The sequence below is a fragment of the Parus major genome, chromosome Z (assembly GCF_001522545.3).
Source record: "Parus major isolate Abel chromosome Z, Parus_major1.1, whole genome shotgun sequence".
Classification (NCBI taxonomy): domain Eukaryota; kingdom Metazoa; phylum Chordata; class Aves; order Passeriformes; family Paridae; genus Parus; species Parus major.
Genome location: NC_031799.1, coordinates 43,957,523 through 43,979,330, shown reverse-complemented (window position 1 = coordinate 43,979,330; position 21,808 = coordinate 43,957,523). Strand labels below are relative to the sequence as shown.

The window sequence follows — 21,808 nt, the reverse complement described above, 5'->3', positions numbered from 1 at the left end:
CAGTTGCAGCCAGCTCTGCTATCAGATTTCAGGCCCTTGCTAAGAAAAGCTGACTAGAGTCATCAGCGCTGTGGGATGGGTCTCCAGTTACCCATATTTTGACTTCTGTGGTTCAACAGAACGAGTCACAGTAAAACGTTTTTGCAAATAGAACTGTTCTGAACCACATCTGGAGCAAATCTGCTGAGTTAAGGCGTTTATTTTTCTTTCTTATGATCAATGTTCTTAATGCACATTGATACATCTTGACAGATTCCCGAAGGAGAGCTACTCGGTAAACATCGGCATGTGCTGGAAACACTTCCGAAGTCCCAGCTGACAGCTCCCGTGCTCTGGGAAGGCAGCCCTGCCTTCCGGATGCATCCTTTCAAAGCGGTGTCGCTGGGCGGAGTGAGTGCCAAGCCCCACCGAGAAGGCTGCGAGGATGCCGAGCTGAAGTGGGAGCTGAGGAGCGCGGCTGTGCTCACACGCAGCTGGACCCCGTCTTTTCTCTAGAGTGCGTGGGTTCCGGGTCTGGCACTGAAGAAACAGTAAGAGGGAATGATTTTTCTCTGGTTTAAGATAACGAATGCTAGTATTTCGGAGGCACGACAGAGCTGGGGGAGGGGAAGGAAGCTGCAAGCACACTTGTTGGAGCTGTTGTATGTTGGCACTTAGGTTTATGACCTGTTCGGTGTAGGATTACTGTGACTTCTAAATGTGAACCGTGCCTTCTTCAGTGCTCTGGGAGTTGTTTAATGCTTTTTAATCTCCATGTTGTGCATGGCTTCAGGCTGTGTTTCACACATGCTAGTCAGACCATTTCTTGCAGATTTCCAATAAAGACGGATTTCTTCATGGGAAGCTCTGTAGCACTGTTGCAATAAACTTCATGCTTTCCAGATGAATTGCAGAGGGGAAGTAGAACAACAAAATGGTGTGTGCCTTTAATGATTTCATAGATGTTGGAGGGTATTCTTAATTTTCTATGTCAATTTGAACTTAGGAGCATAGGAAAAGTGTTTTGAATATGTGGTATAGGGACTAGTCTACTTGTTCTCTCTAAGCTTTTTGTGCCTCTAGCTCTGAGTGTCTCAGAATAGTGCCTTCAGAAGTGCTCTGGAAGGAGATAGTTGAGACTGATTGTGCTTAATTATCCAGAGGGTGTGGAATAAAAGTGGGTGCTTTGCAGTGGTTGAATAACCTGCAGGATTGTGTTCAGGTTTTCTTTTTTCTTCTGAGAATGTTCCCTTTCTTCTCCCTCTCTGTTCCCTTTCTTCTCCCTCTCTTGGAGTTCCTGGCAGAAGTAAAACAGACATGGCCCTTGCACAAAACCACAGTTCTAACACAGAGCAGCAAACTCAAAATGTTTTTCCTGGGCCCTGCACATCTTCCAGATTAAGGGAGGCAAAGGCCCATTGCTGTTCTCAGCGGCCTATTATTTCTTTCCCTTCAGTCAGTGTGACTGCGGTTCTGGCATAGGTCCTTCAGGTAGATCTGGCAGATGCATAAGTTACCCGAAGTCAAATAGCAGGTGACACACAAAAGCTGTGAACTTCTCTCACTTGTCCTGATGTGAACTGGTTACTTTCTGTTTCATCTGTAGCTGGCTGCATTAAAGTAATTTCTATGTTTTCCTTTTCTCCGGTGTGACGTAGCAAAGTGGAAGATATGACATGCAAGTTGCATTGGGTTTCCCCCACACCAACTGTAAATTGGGTCAGGAAGTATAAATTACAAGATATGGGCAGATATTTCATCATCTGAGCCATTCTACCAAGTCTGAAATTCGTGCCATTGTCATTTCTTGCTACAACTCTCAAATGTCAGCCCCAGAAAGACCCAGCTTCAGGGCAGGTGGGGGAGTTAATGACTGTAACTGATGGATTTATCAGTTCAAGGAGGTGGCTGGTTGGGTGTCAGCCTGTGGCCAGCAAGGTGAGCAGGGCTGGAGGCCTGATTCCTGAGATTCCAAGTTGCAAAGGCTGGTCACAGATACCTTGGATACATGTCATGTCCCAGGATACGACTGCTAACAGTAATCGTTATTTATTATATATATATATATATATATTTATTATAGTTATAACTGCATTGTAATGGTTGAATTCTGGAGGGTGTCTCAAAGCTCATTCTTCAGGTATCCAGCTACCCAGACCAGGAGCTGCAGGAGAAGACATATAGGGCAACCAGAGCATGTGATTTCTGACCATCACCTTGTGGCTTTTAGTAATCTCTGGAGGCACCTGGAGTCAGCCATTCTCTGAGCCATACTTTTGAGTTAAAAGGGCTCCTGCTCTGCTCTGACCTGGCAGCACCTCTGCACCTGTAGCCACAGCATCATGTAACCTCCAACACAGCAGCAGCTCTGAACACCACACTAGCTGAGGTAGATACGTATGGGGTCGAATGTTCATCCTTTGCTTATTTTCTTGGTCATTTTTTGTGTGCTATTTCCTTTAATCAAACAAGTTTTTTCCTTTGGACTTAGTAGAACAAGTCAAATTTCCATAGGGAGCAGAATATCACACAGCTCAGTCATCACCTCTGTCTGCCATCCAGGGCCCACCTGAAAGGAATATGAAATGGGTTTGTGACTGCAACTATTACATCTGCTTGAGAGGCCTTAAGTGTATCTTAGCCCTGAAGGAGGTTTCCAGCTACCCATGGCCTGCACTCTCCAGTGGAATAGCCATGCCCCTGTCTTACTCTATTCCTCATCAAACAGCTGGACCTCTGTGGTGGGTTGGCCCTGACTGGATGCCAGGTGCCCACCAAAGCTGCTCTATCACTTCCCCCCACAAATGGACAGGGGAGACAAAACATAAGGAAAGGCTCAGGATCTAACAAGAGAGAGATCACTCACTGCTTGCCATCACAGGCAAGACATAGTTCACCTGAATTTTCTACCATTCAAAATCAGAGGACAATAATATGTAAAACAAATCCTAAAAACACCTTCTCCCTACCCCTACTACTTTCCCAAGCTAAACTTTTTTTCCCAATTCTCTACCTCCTGCCACAAGTGGTGCAGTAGGAGATGGGGAGTGGGGGTTATGGTGAGTGCATCACATGTTATTTCTGCTGCTGCTTTCTCCTCAGGGAGAGGAGTCCTTCCCCTGCTCTACTGTGGGTCCTCCACAGGGTCACAAATCCTACTAGAAACCTGCTCCAGTGTAGGATCTTCTCTCCATGGGTCCACCAGTCTCTGCCAGCCTCTTGCTCCAGCAGCAGCCTCCCACAGGGTCACAGCCTCCTCTCAGGCACCCACTTGTTCCAGCTTGGGGAATCTCAGTCCTGGCACCTGGAGCACCTCCTTCCTCTCCTCTGTCAGTGTCTGCATAGTTGTTCCTCTCACATATTCTTGCTGCTCTTTTCTCTGGCCACAGTTAATTCTTTGCAATAACTTTTTTTCCTGTTTTAAGATATTATCACAGGGTCATTACTACAATTTCTGAGTGGCTTGGCCTTGGCCAGTGGCAGGTCCATTCTGGAACCCTCTGGCATTGCCTCTGTCAGACATGAGAGAGGTTTCTGGTAGCTCCTCACAGAAGCCATCTCTGTAGTGCCCCCATTACCAGAACCTTGCCATGTAAACCAAATACAGCCTCCCAGTGCTCTGGAATTCCTGATGCTTATAGACAGTTGCAAAGAGAACTTTTTCTTCCTTTCCACCGTTTCCATCCTTTCTCTATGGCTGAGCTTTCCTTTGGTGCCTCCCACTCACTGCATTTCTCTAACCCCAACAACTGCATCTCCATCTGCTCCCTCAGGCTGCAGCTGGCAGCCTTCCCAGCTCCCCTCCCTCTCTTTGCCTTTCCTGTCCAGGTGTGTGTAGGCACTTTGCTGTGCAGCAAACCGAATACCCCCCTCCTGAAGAGAGGACAGAGACTGCATACCATGTTATCCTCCACAGTTTCACCTGTCAATGTACAAAAGCAGGAGGTCTCAGTTCAGTGAACTAATAAACTGACTGAGAACTGCAGCTGTAGAAAGGAGGGAGCCTTTGCCTAAGGTGAGTGTCATGAACCTGCAGGTTCAGCACAGCCTTGCTTCCCTGGGCCAGGCAGAGCTACGGTAATAAAGCCACAGCAAAAATGTTGCCTTAAAATCTGTCTTTGTGGATTTGCCCCTTGGTTCTAGGGAGGTCTTGGATCTCCCTTCTTTTTGGTTCTGTGTTTAGCAGGCTTAAATAGGGGAGAAAATGAAGGAAAAATCCCAGACAGAAAATTACACAAAATTGAGACTAATGTAAATACTTTGGGGCAAAACACCAGCATGGGGAGACTTGTTGCTATTCTCCAAAACATGCTTTAGAAAACCCAAAACTTGAAGGTAATTGAGAAAGCACAGCAGAGGTGCCAGATTACCTCTGCTGTTTTGCCACAGGCCAAGGCTCTCCAGCATTTACACTTCAGATTAAGTAAGAGCTGACTGGGAAGGAATGTATTCCAGTATCTTTCTCTCATCACTGTAACCTTTTGAGGAGCAATGGAGATTTAACTCATGCTGGCCAGCTTGGTTGAACCCAGGAAATTAACAACTCTCCCTTCTCACCTATAATGTCTCTGTTACAGTGCGAATGTGGGTGTTGGACAGTGTTTTCTTAATGACTATTCTGAAGCCTGTTTCCAGGCCACCTGAGAGCACACACCGTGGGTGAAGACAAACCCAGTCAAAACCAGCTGTACAAATGACTGGACATCTCATTATGCCACTGAACATCTTGAACCCTCAGTATCTCCCTTGGATCACCTCTTGCCTTTCTGAAAACGCTGGATTCTCACTGATTACAGATTCTGGAGATTTTAAGGGACATTTTTGCCCCTGGGCTGCAGTTTGGGAACAGCCATGTGGGCTTTCCTGTGCCTATGCAGCTGTGGCTCTGACATCATGACTCACAACAAGCTTTTCCCAGTTCCTTACCAGTTAATTCTTTCAGTTTCTTTAAATGAGACATGGGGCAAATGTGACTCATTGTCATTTCTGGAAATGACAGACTTGCAAAGTGAGGCCCAGGGGAGTGTCTGCCTAGTGCCATGCAGCTGGGATCAATGGGCAATTGCCTCCTGACCTCACTCCCTTTCCCTTCTACTTTTAAAATTAGCATTGCTACTTGAGCTTCAACAGCCAGTACCAGGAGACACTCTCTGTTTTTCTCTGTTGACTTGGTGTGAAGTGATTATTCTGGCTAAAAAGAAAGACAAATTGCTTGAACAGAAGAATTTGTCAAATTTTATGCTGGTGTTTCTTTATTAAAACCACACACTTTGACTCCTCTCTGTACACACCAGCCTTGCAAGAAGGTCCAGGAAGGCAAATCCCTCCTTCTTGCATCGATCCATGGCTGTTAGAGCTGGTCACTGTGGTGCTGGCAGCTGGGCTGGTGCATTTATAGATACAATTTTGTACTGCTTCTGACTGCTCCATGCCCCTGCAGCAGCAGCAGCAGCACCTCCCTGGAGAAGGCATCCCACAGCAGAATGGGTCCATCTGGCTTACAACTGGTACAACAACTGCTGCCTGACCTTTTGGTGTGTGGCTCTTCCCTGGTACCTCCCAAATTAAAGCCATGTGAGCCATCTGCAAAGCTGCTGCTTCACTCTTAACACTCCTCATGATCTAGATTAGCACTGGTTTTAGTTCTGCCTAAACTTCTCCAGATGCAGAATCTTTGCTATCAGGACACATAGAGAGTACTTCAGGGATCTTTGCCCCATTTTTTTCTAACACAAAGGGTCTGGCAACACTTTTTAGCTTTTCTGGCTTTGAGCTTAGGAGAGGTGAAAAAAACTAAGTAAAGAGAACATAACACAACAGGGAGCTCCATTTTGTTCTTGCTCCTTAAGGTCTAAGTCAGGGCTTTCCCAGGGGGAGTATGTGGTACCTAGCCAAACTGGGCACACCACTGAGAGAATCACCAGAAGGATGAACCTGCACCTGCCTTAACTGGACAATTTTGTCTACACAAGGAGACCTAGGTAGCCTTCCAGTTTGTTTCATGCACAGCACTCCCCTTGGCCACATCTAATAGTTTTATGTAGCTTGTGTGTCCTTATGGGAGCACAGTCCAATGGAAGAAGACTACACACATAATTAAATGTAGCCCTTCTGAGTGACTGCACTGCTTGCAAGGCACCTGCAGATGAAAAAAATGAAACTTCAAGCCTCCACACATCTGGGCTTGCAGCAGATGGTAGTCACTGCAAACTTAAACAAAGGAGCTTAGCATTTACAGAGGTTCACAACAAGCAGGCACGGTATCTTTCCCCTCTGTTCGCCTGCTGGTGCTTACTGGTGGATTGACTATGGCTGGTACACCCCCAAGCAAGGACACGCTTTGTAAAGACTGCAGGTGGGTTTGGCAGCCTGGACATCTCTGACCTGTTTGTTTGCCAGTGCCAGAGAAGGAGGACACAAAGGACAGCAGTGCACACAAAGTTGTGTCCTTGTGACTCGGTCACCCCAGGGTGTGGGTGGAGTAAGCACAATGTTCAAGGCACTGAAGTGAGAACCTGGGCAAACAGGAGTGAGGTAGTGTCTGAGACCACAGAGCAAATATTTGCCTGCAATGCACTAAGGCAGATAACTGAAAGGCAGCCAACAAAGGGTGGAGGAGTCTGGTGGAGACAAGGCCCTGCTTGTTTGCTCACCAGTAAAGGACATAAATGCAAAATCAGGGCCATTCAGGCCTCTCAAGAAGTTGTAAAAGATGAAAAACAAGAGGGGGCCTGTTACAGCCAGTCTGCACGTGCCTAAATGCCCTCTGTGCATTGAGCTCACCTGCCTCTCATCTGCTGGCTTGTACCTCTGAGAAGCAGCTTTCCAGGCAGGGACAGGGAGGTTAAAGGCTCTCCTCTGGTGTCTCTCTTGCTCCACATCTACAGAAGAAGCTGAGCTTTGGCTGAAGAGATTGGGGTGGGGAGGCAAACACAGCTGGCACCAGCTCCTGATTCCATCTTGAACTTCCAAACCTCACAGTTTGCATGGTCAAACAAACTGCATTTACCTTCTGCTGGATCTGTGGCATCAGGTTTTTCATTATCCACTCAGTTGGGAACCTTTGTTACCGGATAAGGATGCAAGAGCAAGATGCAAGAGCAGGTCATGCCCTTCCCACCAAAGGCAGAATTAGAGCCCCTTAATGTTCAAGGAATCAGATTTTAAAAGGCAGAAAATATTTTTTGTGATGCTTTATTCTGAGCAATAGCAAAACTCGGGCTTTGTCTGGACCAGACAGATGTTTGGGTTGGTGTCAAGTTGGTGACACCATTTTTTTTTGTACCTGGTTTTGCTGTTTACAAACCCCATGTGTATCCTGCTTTCTCAGACAGATGTGGTAGCATAGGGGAGGCTTCACCCTGGTGGTAACAGCTGCCTTGGCCCCAGAAGCTGGTGGGTGTTTTGATGTAACTGTGTCTTCCCCAGCATCATTGGAGCAAGAAGTCCGGGCTTCTGGCAAGGCAGAGATCACAAGGGCATCTCCTTTCACCCCACTGTCCCTCTCCCAGAAGACTCTGGATGGTTTCTTTTCAGGTTTCTTCCACTCATCTTTTTGCTGTGAAAATCCTTGTTGAGTCAGACATCACCTTCATGTTCAGAGGTGAAAAACTGCTCATGTACTACTCTACCCTTCAAGTGAAGCCTCCTGGCCTCCTTGGAAACGAAGAGGTGTTGGATGATACACTCCAACACCTGGAAAGAAAGAGGAATGCTGAATTATGACCCTGAGGAATCACCTTGTATCTCTGAATTGGATATTGTTTCCTTCCTTCTGTAACTGCTGTGGGCAGGGGGAGACCACAGGGTAGGTGGGCCCAGTGTAGGGGCCAACCACCATGACCTGCCCTGGTCTTTGTGTTATTGCCATCCTCTCCATCTCTGAGCTTCACGTAGGGGCTGTGCCCACAGGGAAAAAGCCTGCCCTTCAAAGGCATCTACCTCACACCCATTCAAGAGAAACTTGGAAATGAAGGGCTGATGGTACTCTGGGAATGAAGATTGTTTTCTCAACCTATCAGTGCTTCCTACAGGGTTGTTTTGCACTCCCTTTTTGTCCCAAAACTGTTGCAAGCTGGAAACATAGTATGAGGTTCTGCAAAACTGTTTTTTCAAGGCCTGTGAGACAGTGGAGCCATTGACACAGCTCCCTGGCTGTCAGCAGCAGGCAACTCGGAAAAGAGTATGGCATGATAAAGGATCTTCCTCCATCTACTGCTGACAAGCATTTGGGAACTTTTGGAGGGGAAGGTTATTCTGGGGCTTCCATGCTTTTCAGTTCTTATGGAACTGCCATAGGTTCCATGCCACAGGTTTGTTTAGAAGCTTTGGGGAACAAACTCTTAACATCACCAGTACTGTCAGCAGAGGGTAACACTGTGCATTTTGTGAAGCAGCTCATCCTTTTTCTGAATTTTGAAACTTCTCTGCTAACTCCCTGCGGTGTAACCCACTCCTGGTGGCATCAGAAGAGGTGAATAGAGGTTTTCCTGTCACATCTCCCATCAGAGTCCTGTTTTTTAAAGATCTCTACTACACCTTCTCTGCTTAGCAGGTTAAGGATCCTAGTACCTTTGCTGTGTCCAGGCTAAGAACTATGCTCTACTTCCAGCTTTCTGGAGTCTGCCCTGTCCTGTCACTGCACCCATCTTGAGATGGGGAGACCAGAACTAGGTGGAGGGCTCACAGTGAAGAAGAGTGAGAATTCTCTGGCTACATGCACCAGAGGATTACATTACCTTTCTTACCTCTCTCATAATTCTCAACCTTTTATTTCCTTTTCTAACCATTGCTGAGCACATCAAAACATCCACAGCAGCTCTTGGGTCTCTTCCTGAGTGGCAAAAGCTGACATGGAGTTCATCAGTAAACATCCATGGAAATCATTGCTGTTGCCCCATGCCCACTACTTCATGTTCATCAGAGCTGCATTTCATCTGCTAATTCATTGCCCAATTACTCTGACATTTGTGGGCACATTGTGATGTTGTTAAGTAGAGAGACACAGCTTATTAGACTCCTGTCTGTCAGGTAAACCTTGGAAAGAGGAGTTAGGAGAGCATGATCCCTGAGCTTTCAAAGAATCTGAAATAAGAATGTAAAGGTATAATTTACCTTGTCCTTCATGAAGCCACTATTGCTACTTGTCAGAAAAACAGAGATGAAAGACTGATATACAGAGATCTACCAATCCACTCTTGTTTGAGTTGTTTTTCTTTTGGGTCAGCCTTTGGAAAGCCTAAGGCTGCTCCAAATGCTGGATTGCACTTCAGCACCCAGTGTTGTTGCTGGGGAGCGGTGACTTTCCCCGTAGCAGATGGAGCACTCATGTGACACTCCGTACACTATGTATCATCTATTTACATCTTTTTTTACATTAGCAACAGATGGCTTGGCATAATTATATTTTTTAAATTAGGGGGAATATGTATCTAAAACTTCACACATTTTCTAGAGCTTATGGTTTTTACTTTTGCAGCACCAACGTTGAGGTCTTAGGTGGAAGGACCTCCCTTATCCTTCCATCACCTCCCACGAAGAAGTGTCACACTAAACATGCAGGTAGATATAGTATAGAAGTAAGAAAGCAGAAACTTCCCCAGTCATGCAAAGGGGAGGGGAAAACACAGCTTGGAAGGAAGCAAGACAAAAGGGAGAAGAAACAGACTTACGGGCAGTAGTAGGAAGGAAGGGGGAAAAGAGAAGCACTAGGGCTGACAAACCATACCTTAAAAAGCTAATTGAACAAAAGCATAACCTTGCTTCAGAAATATAAAACCTAGCAAAATGTGAGTTCAACAGCTGGTTTCTTCATGTTCCTTTTTTTGGCATATAAGGCAGTAAGCATGGGGTCTCTGATACTGAATTTTTTTCAGGAAATATGAGACTTGTTGTGAAGGAGAGTTAATGTAAACCAGGACTTTTCCATGCTCATGTGACTCCCAAAGCTGGGGCTGTAAGCAGGGTGCCAGATTGGTTTGATTTAGCTGTCAGAAGAAAAGGAGAGGCACTTCTTAAGACTATGGGAAGAGACACAGGATAGACCATGAGCAGCCAAGATACTAAAATCTCTTTATCAGACTATATTTGCCCAGAAAGTAAAAGGTCTTTGAACAATGAGGAATGAAATCCCTCCTCAAAATTGCCAAATGAATCATCATTCTTGTGCACAGTGTCAAACCTTGTGCACTGGCAATGTGCAAAGCTGCCTTTTGTTGGGAAGGAACTGTGGCTTAGTGGGAATGGGCTTTCAGAGAAGATCAGGAAAATGCAATTAGGGCACAGGGGGTTTAATCTGTGTTCCTTACTGCAAAAGGTCATATCTGAGGGAAAAGAGTCATCCATGGGGGAGCACATCTGTCCACAACCTCATTGCTATAGTACTTTCCATTGGCAAGTACATGATCTTTCTGGTGCCAACAAGAAGGATTAGAGTACAGCTTTGGCTGGAAAATATTTTTGATTGCAACCATCCCTTTCTCAGGAAATGGCCAATGAGCAGTACCAAGATCTCCAGACAGAGCTCTGGGCAAAGGCTGTGGTACTGCTTGGTGGCCACTGCCCAGTGTGCTCTGTATTTGTAAGTAGGCCTTTTCCAGCTCAGGCATGTACACCTGCTGTCTGAGATGTCATTCTTTTGCTAGATTATTTTGACCCATGGACCTTAGCTGCAGTATATCAGATGATGTGCCTACTCATTCTTGCTTGGTGTTTCTCAGCAAGCAAACATGGTATGGTGGGTGGATGCAAAGCTAGTTTACATTTTTACGCTACTTTTACTCCTCTGTAAATCCTACTCAGTAATGACTAATCCCCAAGTTGATTCCCTTTTCCCATTTGGATTATTTTATTTTAGCTAAATTTTGGTACTTGGTAAAATTTAACCCTTTAGGGTCCTCCTGTTGTGATTTTTCACATGCTATGTGGAGAAGTGGCTTGCTCTAGGGCAGTACCCTAATGAAGATTGAAGGACACATCCCTTCCAACAAAGCGTAAGTATTTCAGGAAAATGTACGGAAAGCACAGACTGAAAAAGAATATGGCAGATACCTACAAGGAGCCAGGTGAGACATCTGTGTACAGGTGTAATATCCAGAGGACCCCACCTGTCCTGGGGCTATTCCTGAATCTTCCCATAACATCAGGGACAGCTTGGGTCATGCAGTCTGTACTTAGTTGCCATCATCTTTATCAAGATCAACACTACCCAGGAGTCACAGGGTAGTGACTGGCTGAAGCAAACAGAACAGAAGAAAAGAAGCACGCTCATGTTAAGCTTCTCTGAAAAGGGTTGTGCAGTTCATTCCTGATGGGCTCTGGTCACTCTATCTGCAGTTCAAAGAATCAACAGACACCCTGAGAAGCCAGCTGGTCCTCAAAAAATTTGAAAGGCCTGCAGCAATATGAAGGAGCACAGGGTGAGGACAACCCCACCAACTCACTGCCTCACTGCAGGGCAGCTGCCACCTGTATCTCAACCCTGGCCAAGGATAGGCTTTCCTCTCCAGTGTATAGTGAAGTTGCTCTGCAGTGCTGAGGGAACAGCGGGACACCTCTTGCTTTTGCTGCAGCTCCCCTCCATTGGTTCACCAATGCTGAGGGCCAATGCCCAGCTTGCAACTTGATCCTGGCCTTGCTTTTTGTCTGCCTCCTACTCCTCAAAGGATCATCAGGGGCCTCTGTTACAATCTGATCTGACTATCCCTCATACTTTACTGGGGGCTGTTGTTTAGGGATTTCCTGGCCGGCTACTGGTCCCCTGACTCCCTCTCTCTTTCAAAGGGTAAAGATCTTCCTACTTCCTTCTTCCATTCTTGGCAATGAGACATCAGCAATCGTGGATTATGAGATGTTTCAGTTAACCCCTACACCCCTTTGCCCCAGATCTACCACAGCATCTGCAGTGCTCCTGTGAGCCACTGAGGCAGTCAATGAGGGCAGCAGCCCACAGCAGAACAGGAGGTAGGACAGGAGAAGTTCTGCCAGAGCTGGGGTATTGTGGCTAATTCTAATACTGATCTAACATCTGCAAAAAATGATTATCAGTAACCTGTTTCTTCCTAGCAAGGTGAATCAAAAGTGAAAGTCTGAAACCAGGGAAGGATTTGCCCAGCAGCTCGGAATGGGAAATCAATGGGATTTCCAGAGAAGTGGCTTTTTTGGCACCATGTTGCCAGTCCTTGTGGTTTTAATCAACTGTCTTACAGGGTTGGTTTCTTTCCTAGGGTTCTTGCAGTTGCAATATGATTACTGAGTTTTCTCTTCTTCTTTTCATACTGAGGCAATCTTTACTTGTGGGAGCTGTGAAAGAAACCATGAGAATAAGAACCCCAGGGGCTCAAAATACCTATATGTAAATAAAGGTTAGCACCACAGAGATTATTTTCAAAGCAATGCTTTGTTTTTCATCAAGAAAAGACTTGTACCTGACAACCTCAGTGACAGAGAAAACCAGTCTCTCCAGACATGACTGAAACTGAACGCAGCAGTTCCTTTGTATGTGGGCTCTTCTCCAGCCTCCCAGGCACAAACACAGCCTGCCTAACTGGGAGGTTTGGCTGATGCCTTGCTTCTTCTGGTGCTTCGCTCTCCACTTGCAGCTACCAAACCAGGAGGCAATACTAAGGGAAGTTATGAGCCTAAGGGAAAAGTCTGCTGGACTTCAGGCCTTTTTTTGGAAAAGACGGCAGACCCAGAATGCCTAGCTCCTTGTGTGGACAGGAGGCAGAACTGTACCAAACTGTCTTCTTCAGGCTGCTGCATGAGGAATTTAGCCTTTTAACGAGAGACATATCCACCTTCCTTCCGGTTGCATGGCCTGTGAGATGCAAGAGCATTAAGGGGTTGGCTGGAAGGGATATTCAGGGGTAAGGTGTGAACTATTGCAGTATATAAGCAAGTGATTAATCAAAATTTGTTTCATGATCTTCATTTTGGTCCTTACAGAGAACAGTAAGAAAGTAGGAGGGGAATGAACAAAACATCCAAATCCTGCAAGGAATAGAGAAATTAAACTAGAGCAGCTTCAGGTCAGGTTGGTTGGATGCTGAAGACCGTAAATGAGGTGAAAACATGAACTGTTATAAACCAGCAAACTGATGAGGCATATTTTGGGTCAACCTGCATTAAACTGATGACCATGTCCCTCCTTAAAGCCCACATGTAACTGCAACCACATCAGACAGCACCAAGCCCTGGCAACTAGATGGTGAAGAAGGCAGGAAGGACAAAAATGTTACCTTCCACTGTGGAGAGCAAGAACACATCCCATGGAATGATGGGAAGCCTATCCTTGAAAAAGTTGTTTTACTCAGTAGTACTTGACTGCCTTGTTTAAAGCATGGATTACTTTCAGGTTTTGCTGTATCTCCATCATGGTAAAAGGAGAAATGAGTTTCCAGAATGAAGGCAAAAGTGGGAAAGGGTAGAAAACAATTCTTGACTCTGAAGCACGGCATATGCAGTGTGAAGCTGAACAGGTTTCCACGAAACATATTCTAGCCAAGCTATTACTAACACCTGATACACCCATAGTTCCCCATTAGTTACCTGCCAGCAATGAGCAATGGACTGAATATTATCAATTATGTTCCTTTCCCCTTTCCTTTTCTCCCACCAATTAATCATCTGTTAATCATGAGAAACAGTCCTCTACTTGGAAAATATCGGACCAACATGGAGTTTTGCCAGTAAAATGGAATATTATAGTAAATAATAATGAAATAAGGCGTAGCCATATTGTTATGCCACAGATTTTAAACACTGCTATTTAGCAAAATTCCTGGGGAAAGGTAAGCTGATAAGGTCTGCCAGCTGATGCGTATAGGTAATGCATGTCAGAAACAAAATGAACAATGAAGACTTTTGGTCAGATCAAGCTTCTTTGGTCTCACATCTATCAAGGCCCAGGTAAGCTGCCTTGAAAGCAGCCACCATTTCATTGTCCTGCCCTTTCACCAGGCAGGACTAGCTGCACAAAAACCAGTCCCTATAGGTGTTGGCCTGCCTTCAGAGGCCTCCCACGAGAGGTTCCACAACACAAAATCCCCTCACTATTCACTTTGGCAAATTTCTTCTGGTGTAAGTCTCATTTGCTATCACTCAAAATCTACAAAAGCCATATACATTTCTCCAGTCATACTTAATCCAGGAAATACAATCCTGTTTTAAAATAAATAAAGACTGGTATCTTCCTCAGTCTATCCTGTAGTCAAAATACCAGTTTCTTCAATCTTTATTTCCAGATAATTTTATAGTCTTGTCATAATTCTTGTGCCTTCTATCTAGCATTAGCATAAACAAAGAGAGACAAGATATTTGGATGTCCTCATGCAAGGCCATAGAGTACAAATGAGAGTATATTACACAGTTGGACATTTACTTTAGGAGTACCCTTTTAGTAACTCTGCAACCTGGCACACCCTTTGATTTCACCTGTTCAATACATCAGCCCTAACACTGGACATGAGGGCTGCAATAGAAATCCCGATGGCAAGATCTGAGATTACTTAGGCACAAACAAAATGTACCTATGACAGACTTTTATGTGGATGCTGAGGCAACAAACATGTAAGATAGCACAGTACAGAGCAAGAGACTGAATCCAAGTTGTAGGGTACAAAATTAAACTCCTGCTCTTTTTTCCTGGTTTTGCAGTATTAGTTATTTCTTATTTGGACAGGCTTCTCATGCCCTGAATGGAAACGAAATCCCCAGTTTACAGAAAGCACCTCTACTTACCACAGTGTCTAATGATGTTGTCTACATGGGAGCAAGACCTCGAGACCTGTATCTCCTCTAAACCTCTACAGGTCCCTAAGATGAATGAAACATAGAGTGAATGAAGTTCAGCAGCGTCTTCCCCAGTTTAAAAACCCACTACACACAACAGGGAAGAAGGCAACCTACTAGGACACACCACCTCAGAGAAACAGGAGTAGTATCATAGTAGGATTTACTGCTCTGTCTCCATGGAATAAATGCCCATGTAGCTTTCAGTATGGGTCACTAACAGGTAGTTTTCTGTTTGGCTGACAGCTGGAAGCGGAAAATCTACCCAAAGCTGCAACAGTACAACAGACCTCCTAAAAAGTCCTTTGGCAGCCTTGGCTGAGGAACTTTCAAGTGTTTAGCTGAGCTTTTCATGGCAAGCACTTGGGCATCAGGTGTAAGGGAAAGCGTAATATATCCTCATCAACCTTTAAAACTGATTTAATAGCATCTTACCAATTATGCAATAACACATTTTTCCATAAACACTGGAACTGTGTACCAAAGCAGGCTACAAAGTTAACAAAAGACTTGGCCCAACTTGGCAGTGGACATCCCAGCTATGATTTGTCAGACGTCTCTTAGCAGAATGGATCATGTCTTCCTGATGCCCACGGTCCTTTCATGACATGAATTAAGAAGAGCCTGGGACTGCAGCACAGACAAGTCACATCCAGTTCTTCCAGGCCCAATCTTCATCCCTCCTGTAAATTTAACAGCGACTATTTTGTTTGCTTACATTTGCATACACCTGGTTTCATGCTTTTGTTTGCTTGAGGATTGTTATGTGAAGGTGCTAACTGATCATCTCTACCGGTTTATCAGCCTGAAAGCTTAGTGCTCATGGATCTGATGGAACTGGTTGGACTGCGGACTGCTTAGGGAAGGACATCACAATGTTGCGTACAATACGCTTTTGGGAATAAGATCGTAGAAATTTTGTAATCTTTATTGTGGCAATCTTAAAGATGAAAAACACTGAGTTATGTCTAAACATCCTGATCACAGACACCATGACAAAAATAGATCACAACTGCAGAAAGTCTGAAAAGTTTTGCAGAAAAGCCTGTAGAATCCCAGGAGACAAGAGGGCTATCTTGTCTCAAACACCGATAGCCAGACAGTTGTGGAGCAAGCCATGGATCGTTGGTGATAACAGCCAGGAATTGTTGGTAATAACACACTGAGAAAGCAAAGGATGTGGCTGGAGAAGAGGCTGTAAGACAGGACAGCACATTTCTGGGACAGATGTCCTTGTTCTGGCTCCTGGAGATGAGCACCACACAGCACAGCACAAGTGCAGGGATGAGGCTGAGAAGTGGGAATGGACCGTAAGAAGGGATCAACACCATCAGAGATGCCCAAAGCCTTCCGACCCATTTCCAGAAAGTTCTAGAGGAATAAACTGCACAGGATTGATAATTTGCATAGAAAGTGAGTAACTTATCTTCAAGATGGGTAGATTTACTTATAAAAGGTATTCCAAGCAAGCCCACATGTGTGGGCGTTCCCAGGATACCCCTGCTGGATCAGTGCTGGGGCTAGGACCAGGGATCTCTCTTTCCCTCTCTCCTTCTTTCTCTCCCCCTCTTTAATTTATTTCTTTCTCTCTCCCATTTCACCCTACCCCGCTGCCATGTCTTCACAGAGGAGATCAGGTCCTAACTTATACCAATTTCCATGCCAAGTATGTAATTTACTAATAGAACTTTGTGAGTTTTTGTGGACCCTCTGACTTTTGTCATTTCTTTTGACCATGAGCACCTGCAAATTTTGTCTACTGCCTTCCCCTCAAGGATGGGATACCACAACTTTGATGCATGGAAGTGGAAAAGGGAAAATAAAACAATATTGCATCTAGATACACAATAAAATAAAATAAAATAAAATAATCCAAGAGAATCTCTTTAACAGCAATTTATTATCATTAAAAGTAACAACAAGTAATTTTAAATTTTTTTCTCTTAAAAATCTAGAGTAACATACTGCTACAGTTCTATGAAACTTACGGCAAAATTGTATCCCCAAACCACACATTGTGCCTGATTGTCACAGACATCAATGGTGTGGCAGACAAACAGCACAGAAATGGATCGCTCTATACAGCGATGATCATTAGGCCTCAAGATGCTACAAGTTATTTTTTAAGAGCTATTAAATATAATTTTTGTTTTCCTCTTTTTTTTTTTTTTATATTGCTAGAACAATCAAATATTTCACATAGTTTTTGGTGCCCATGTGATCTTTTAAGAACTGTGTTTTAGCTCCCTACATCTTCCTGCCATAGTTTTCCTTTTTAAAATTTTCCCCCCTTAGTGACGCACCCACCCCACCTCAGGAGACAAAACCACAGCCATGTTTGCAGTCACTCTGCACACAGCATCACATATTTCCTTTACATCCTAAAGCCACTGTTCAGCCCTAACCCTTACCTTTCACATTGCTGCCAGAACAACTTGGCAGCACAAAGTTCAGGAATACTACATGCTCATATTTTAATCTCCAGCTTCCTGGGAGCTCTAGAGCTTAGGTTAAGCTCAAGCTAAGTACCCAAGATAGCTAATTCATAGCTATTTCAGATTTGTGGAAAGGAGCAGCAGCCAGACATTGCAGGACAGAGGCAGCTTCACATTACACAAAAAGACCTGAACAAGTCATAATACTGTTTATCATTGGTTTGCAGGACCAAAAAAGAATATCCACAAGCAAACACACATATCGCTGAAAAAAACAGTCCTTATTCTGTCAAGCATTTAATGTGCTGAATTTAAGATTACAATGCTGTTCAACACTCAAAAGTAAGCAAAAGCCTCTGAGTGAAACCCTTCTGGCCATCAGATATGTACTGAAGAAAAAGAGCATGGAGAAACTTCATATAGTCTTTCAGATGTGGTTTGTGTATGATTTCAGATACACAGGATCCCCTTGGATGGGATAGGGAATTTCCACATGAACTTCACAGTAGCATGTGGAATTGAGAAATTCAAAGAAAACCAATCAGTAAGCAGCTTCATGTGCATTTATATCCATTCTGGATTTAGAGAGTCATGGGAAAATCATAATCATAGCATAAAAGTATGGATGAGGTACTAGATCAACAAATCCATGAAAAAACCCTGATTACACTGTTCCCTAAGCAGACCTACAATTTAAACTCCAGGAGAAAATAGGGTGTTAAATTTACTCAATGAAAAAAGAATTTTTTGGGTTTGTTTTCAGCCAGATTTCTTAGGAAAGAAAATCCCCAAACCAAAAACAATACTTAGAGCAAAACTGTGAAATCCTGTCTTACATAACATCTTAAACTACTGTCTTGCTTTGTAAATGCACCTAACAGTTGATGAATATCTCATTTTTACTCAATAATACCTTAAAGAGTTTTGACTGAGGTAGCCACTAAAACATCACCATACATAAGCAATGCCAACACACAGGGAAAAGCTCAGCCAAGATGCTCAAGAAAGTTAGTTAGCATTTGCTTCCAAAAATGTAATTTTCTCTCTAGTGCTCTTCCTCCAAACCTTGCTTCACTTCCCTTTTCTTTTCTTTTCTTGCCTATCTCTAATAGACAGCAACAAAGAAAAGTTTAGCTTTCCAGTTAAATTGTAAAATGTCCTTGGATTTCCAAAATTTAATTTTCAAATGAAGAATCAGTGAATTTAGTTTTAAACCAATGCCATTTAGAGCACTGACACTGAAGGAAAATCTGCACCCTCAATAACTGACCCCTGAGGTTTCAGCTCTATCATCTTCCTGCTCATGCCTAAGTGCTAGAAGCTGCGGAAAGACACCTGCAAAGGGAAAACACAAAAGCAGTGAAAAGGTCCCTTTCATTGTAAGTCTCATCTATATACGTAAACACACAAAGAATCACCTGTTAATTCACTGTCTTTCAAGTACTCAGGATGTTAAATTGCAATTATCGTTCCTCCAGCTAAAAAGTACAATGATCTGTCATATCCTGGACCTTTATAGTGGCAATCATTGCTCACAATTAAAGCATTTTCAAATTACTTGTATAGCTATGATAGCCTATGCTCAGATTCAACATGAAAAAAAAATCAGCTTTAAGGATAATTAATACCTAGGTATTTTTGAAAACACTTTCAAGATTTTTTTGTGGTCCCTTATCACAGACTATTTTTCAAAGTAATTCAGAACCCCTTCTATCAACACCCAAATCAAACAATCAATCAAACAAGAAAACTCCAACAGAAAATCACCTCAATATCTATGTTGTTTAGTACACATATATTGCAGAATGTACATTGGGCTAAACATCTACACTGTACACATACATGTACATGTAGTGTAAACATCCAGTTCTGACTTCTTTTCTTCAACCACTATTTGGAATTTGAGTGTCTTCTCCAATTGGTCAAATATTTTAATGCATCTACAGAAATGCAAAGCTGCATTTCAGAGACATTTTGCACTGACCCAAAGCAGCACAAAACCTCTGCTTCTAAGATACATACTTACCAAATAAAAAAGTCTGAAGAAAAAAACCCATGCTCTCACTTAAGAAAATAGAGCACTAACAAGTGTGACGTGCATAATACTGGTTTCTCAATGTAGAGCAGACATTGTGTGTATATTCCCAAATATAAAAAGAAAATTATACAAATTGCATGCAACTGTAAATAGCGCAGTTCAAACAATACCAAGGTCTTATCCTTATTTTTCCAAAGCATGTGGACAACAGCAAACTGCAGGGTGGTAATTCTAACATGGTGCTTGGGTTTCTTCTTCCACAGAGACAAACAAAGCTACTTTTATTTCAAAAAACTCTAGCCCACAAAAGGAAGACATCAAACAATTTAGCCATGATAACTGTACTGTGAAGAATTTCTGAATTTTCTTACACGTCTAGATCACACAACCGGGCTTATTGTTTGAAGCACTTTGCTGGAACTCCTTTTTCACAAACCACAACACACCAAAAAAAAAATGTTTCCTGTCTTGATTACACACAGTTGTTCATCAGGTGGAAGTAGATGAAGGTGGTTTATTACAACATTATGAAACTATCCTCATCCTTACGAAGCATATGTAATGCACAAATTAAAGATTCCAGTTAAGCATCACCATATACTAACCCTTTATGTTTGTATAACATAACCAGCTACGAAATTGTTACTACTGAAATCATACACAGGCACCTTGCTATATCATACTTACGTTATAGTTTTCTTTTTAAAACATTCCACAACTGACTCTGCTTTTGAGTCACTTTTGTCCATTTCATCTATTTAGACGCTGTGTTACCACTTCTCTGTACATGATAGAGATATATATCAGCAGAAGAAAAATGACAAAGAAATCATCCAAGAACCCCAGAATTCCAAACAGAGCTTCAGGAAGAAAATCCAGAGGTGAAGCCAGGTACAGCAAGGCTCCAATCAAGCAGAGGAATATTCTGATGCGAAACATCCAGAAGAGGCCCCCTACAGAAAACATCTCCCTGAAAGCATGTCGCAATAAAGTGGGGAGATCCATAATTCTTTCCATAATCTATAAAGAAAGAACCCAAAGTTACTGTTTTGTTTAGCAACTCATCCATGCTAAACTGAAGTTTCTACTACTACGACACATCTTAGAATCTGTTAGTTTATAGGAATTAGAACAAAATCTGGGAAGAGTTAATGAGTTCAGTTTTACTGGGTAGAATGTCAGATTAAGAATACCTATGTTTTCAAGAAACAGTCAAACTGTTATTCTACAATGAAAACCACATTTAATATACATCACTAGAAAATATACTATTTTCTAGTAATGTATAGGCATCTATTATGAAGGAAAAGCAATAAATACTAGAGGAAAACAAATGACTGGGAAAGTGAGAAACAGCAAACAGGTTAACTGGAGTAAAGAATTGATCAGAATAGAAGACAAACAAGGATTGCAAGAAAAAGCCCAATAGATAAAGTAGAATAGGTCAGAGCTTTTCAGAAACACAATACCCCCTCTCCCAGTGTATAACCAGTGACTCACACAAGTTTCCAAAGGATGGATGAAGCTTCAAAGTAAATTAAAGAACCTTTATATGAATCTATTCCTGGCTCCTTTCCATTTTGCTACTATGATTCTGCCAGTTTAGCAAGAGACTACTCAATAGAAAATATTCAGGTTTTGCTGTGACGAGTAGGGAGGGGTGCACTTTTAAACTTATTTTGTGCTGGTTCCCTTTTATGGTACACAGTTCTACACAGAGCCATAAAACTCCATTAAAATGAGTTATTGCCATAGCTGAAAAAGTTTTGGAGAAAGACATTTTGTATGTGGTAACACTGTGTATAAATCAAAGACATTTATCTAGTCCAATTAGGGTTTTAATGCAGATTTCTGGCATGACCTCAGACAGGTTGCTGGGGACTAGACACAGCTCGCAGAGAGGTCTAATAGAGCTTAAAAAGTAGTTTCAGTCTCTTCTGGATAAAACCCGTACATTTTGTGGTTTAGAAAAATACCCTTCCCTCTTCTGTCTCTTTGTACTGTAGATTCTTTTTGCTAATGTCTTCTTGCTATATTCAAATCCCATTAAAAATTAAGAGAAGCAGGGAGGTTACTAGTATGCATGTGTGTGCATTCCACCTTGTGAAACAGGACATGCACACAGGAGACAGGCACGTAAGGCTGATTTTCTAACATTTTCAGAACTTTGACTACCCCTCTTAGCTATTTACAGAAAAAAAATATCTGTTTTTCTTACTCATAGAGGAGAATAAAGACTGTAATATAATCTAGGGGAAACATGAAAAAATGCAAACAGCATATAGCTGTCTGAGGAGAAAGGCATAGAGCAGAACTTCAGATTCTTCTAATCAGTGTAAAGAGATCAATGAAGCGAATATTCTTCCTTGCAGGTCATGTATTTCATTAAGTATTTTTACTGACTAATTCTTGATCCTTTCAAAATAATGACTTGCATCTAAAAACCAACTTAACACATGAACACTTGAGAAAACTCAAGACTTACTAGATTCTCACTCACAAAAAAAAAAAAATTGAATTTCCGTAAATTTTCATAAATGACAAATGAATAATTTTGAGGTCTTGG

The 21,808-nt window shown here is 42.9% G+C and overlaps 1 protein-coding gene and 1 long non-coding RNA gene across 13 annotated transcripts in view; one reads left to right on the top strand and one right to left on the bottom strand.

Moving 5' to 3' along the window:
* Positions 1-432: 432 nt before the first annotated feature.
* Positions 433-21,808, top strand: part of LOC107216081 — a 25,835-nt gene continuing 4,459 nt past the window's right edge. Inside the window, exon 1 of the long non-coding RNA XR_001525381.3 lies at positions 433-530. This is a non-coding gene — a long non-coding RNA (uncharacterized LOC107216081). The remainder of the gene's footprint in view (positions 531-21,808) is intronic.
* The window catches only part of RNF170 (ring finger protein 170), a 25,276-nt gene continuing 20,118 nt past the window's right edge, over positions 16,651-21,808 (bottom strand). For all 12 annotated transcript variants that reach the window (XM_015652588.1, XM_015652585.2, XM_015652586.2 and 9 more), the window contains one exon: positions 16,651-20,262. In XM_015652588.1, coding sequence (XP_015508074.1) covers positions 19,993-20,262 — 270 coding nt within the window. In that variant the 3' untranslated portion in view covers positions 16,651-19,992. The remainder of the gene's footprint in view (positions 20,263-21,808) is intronic.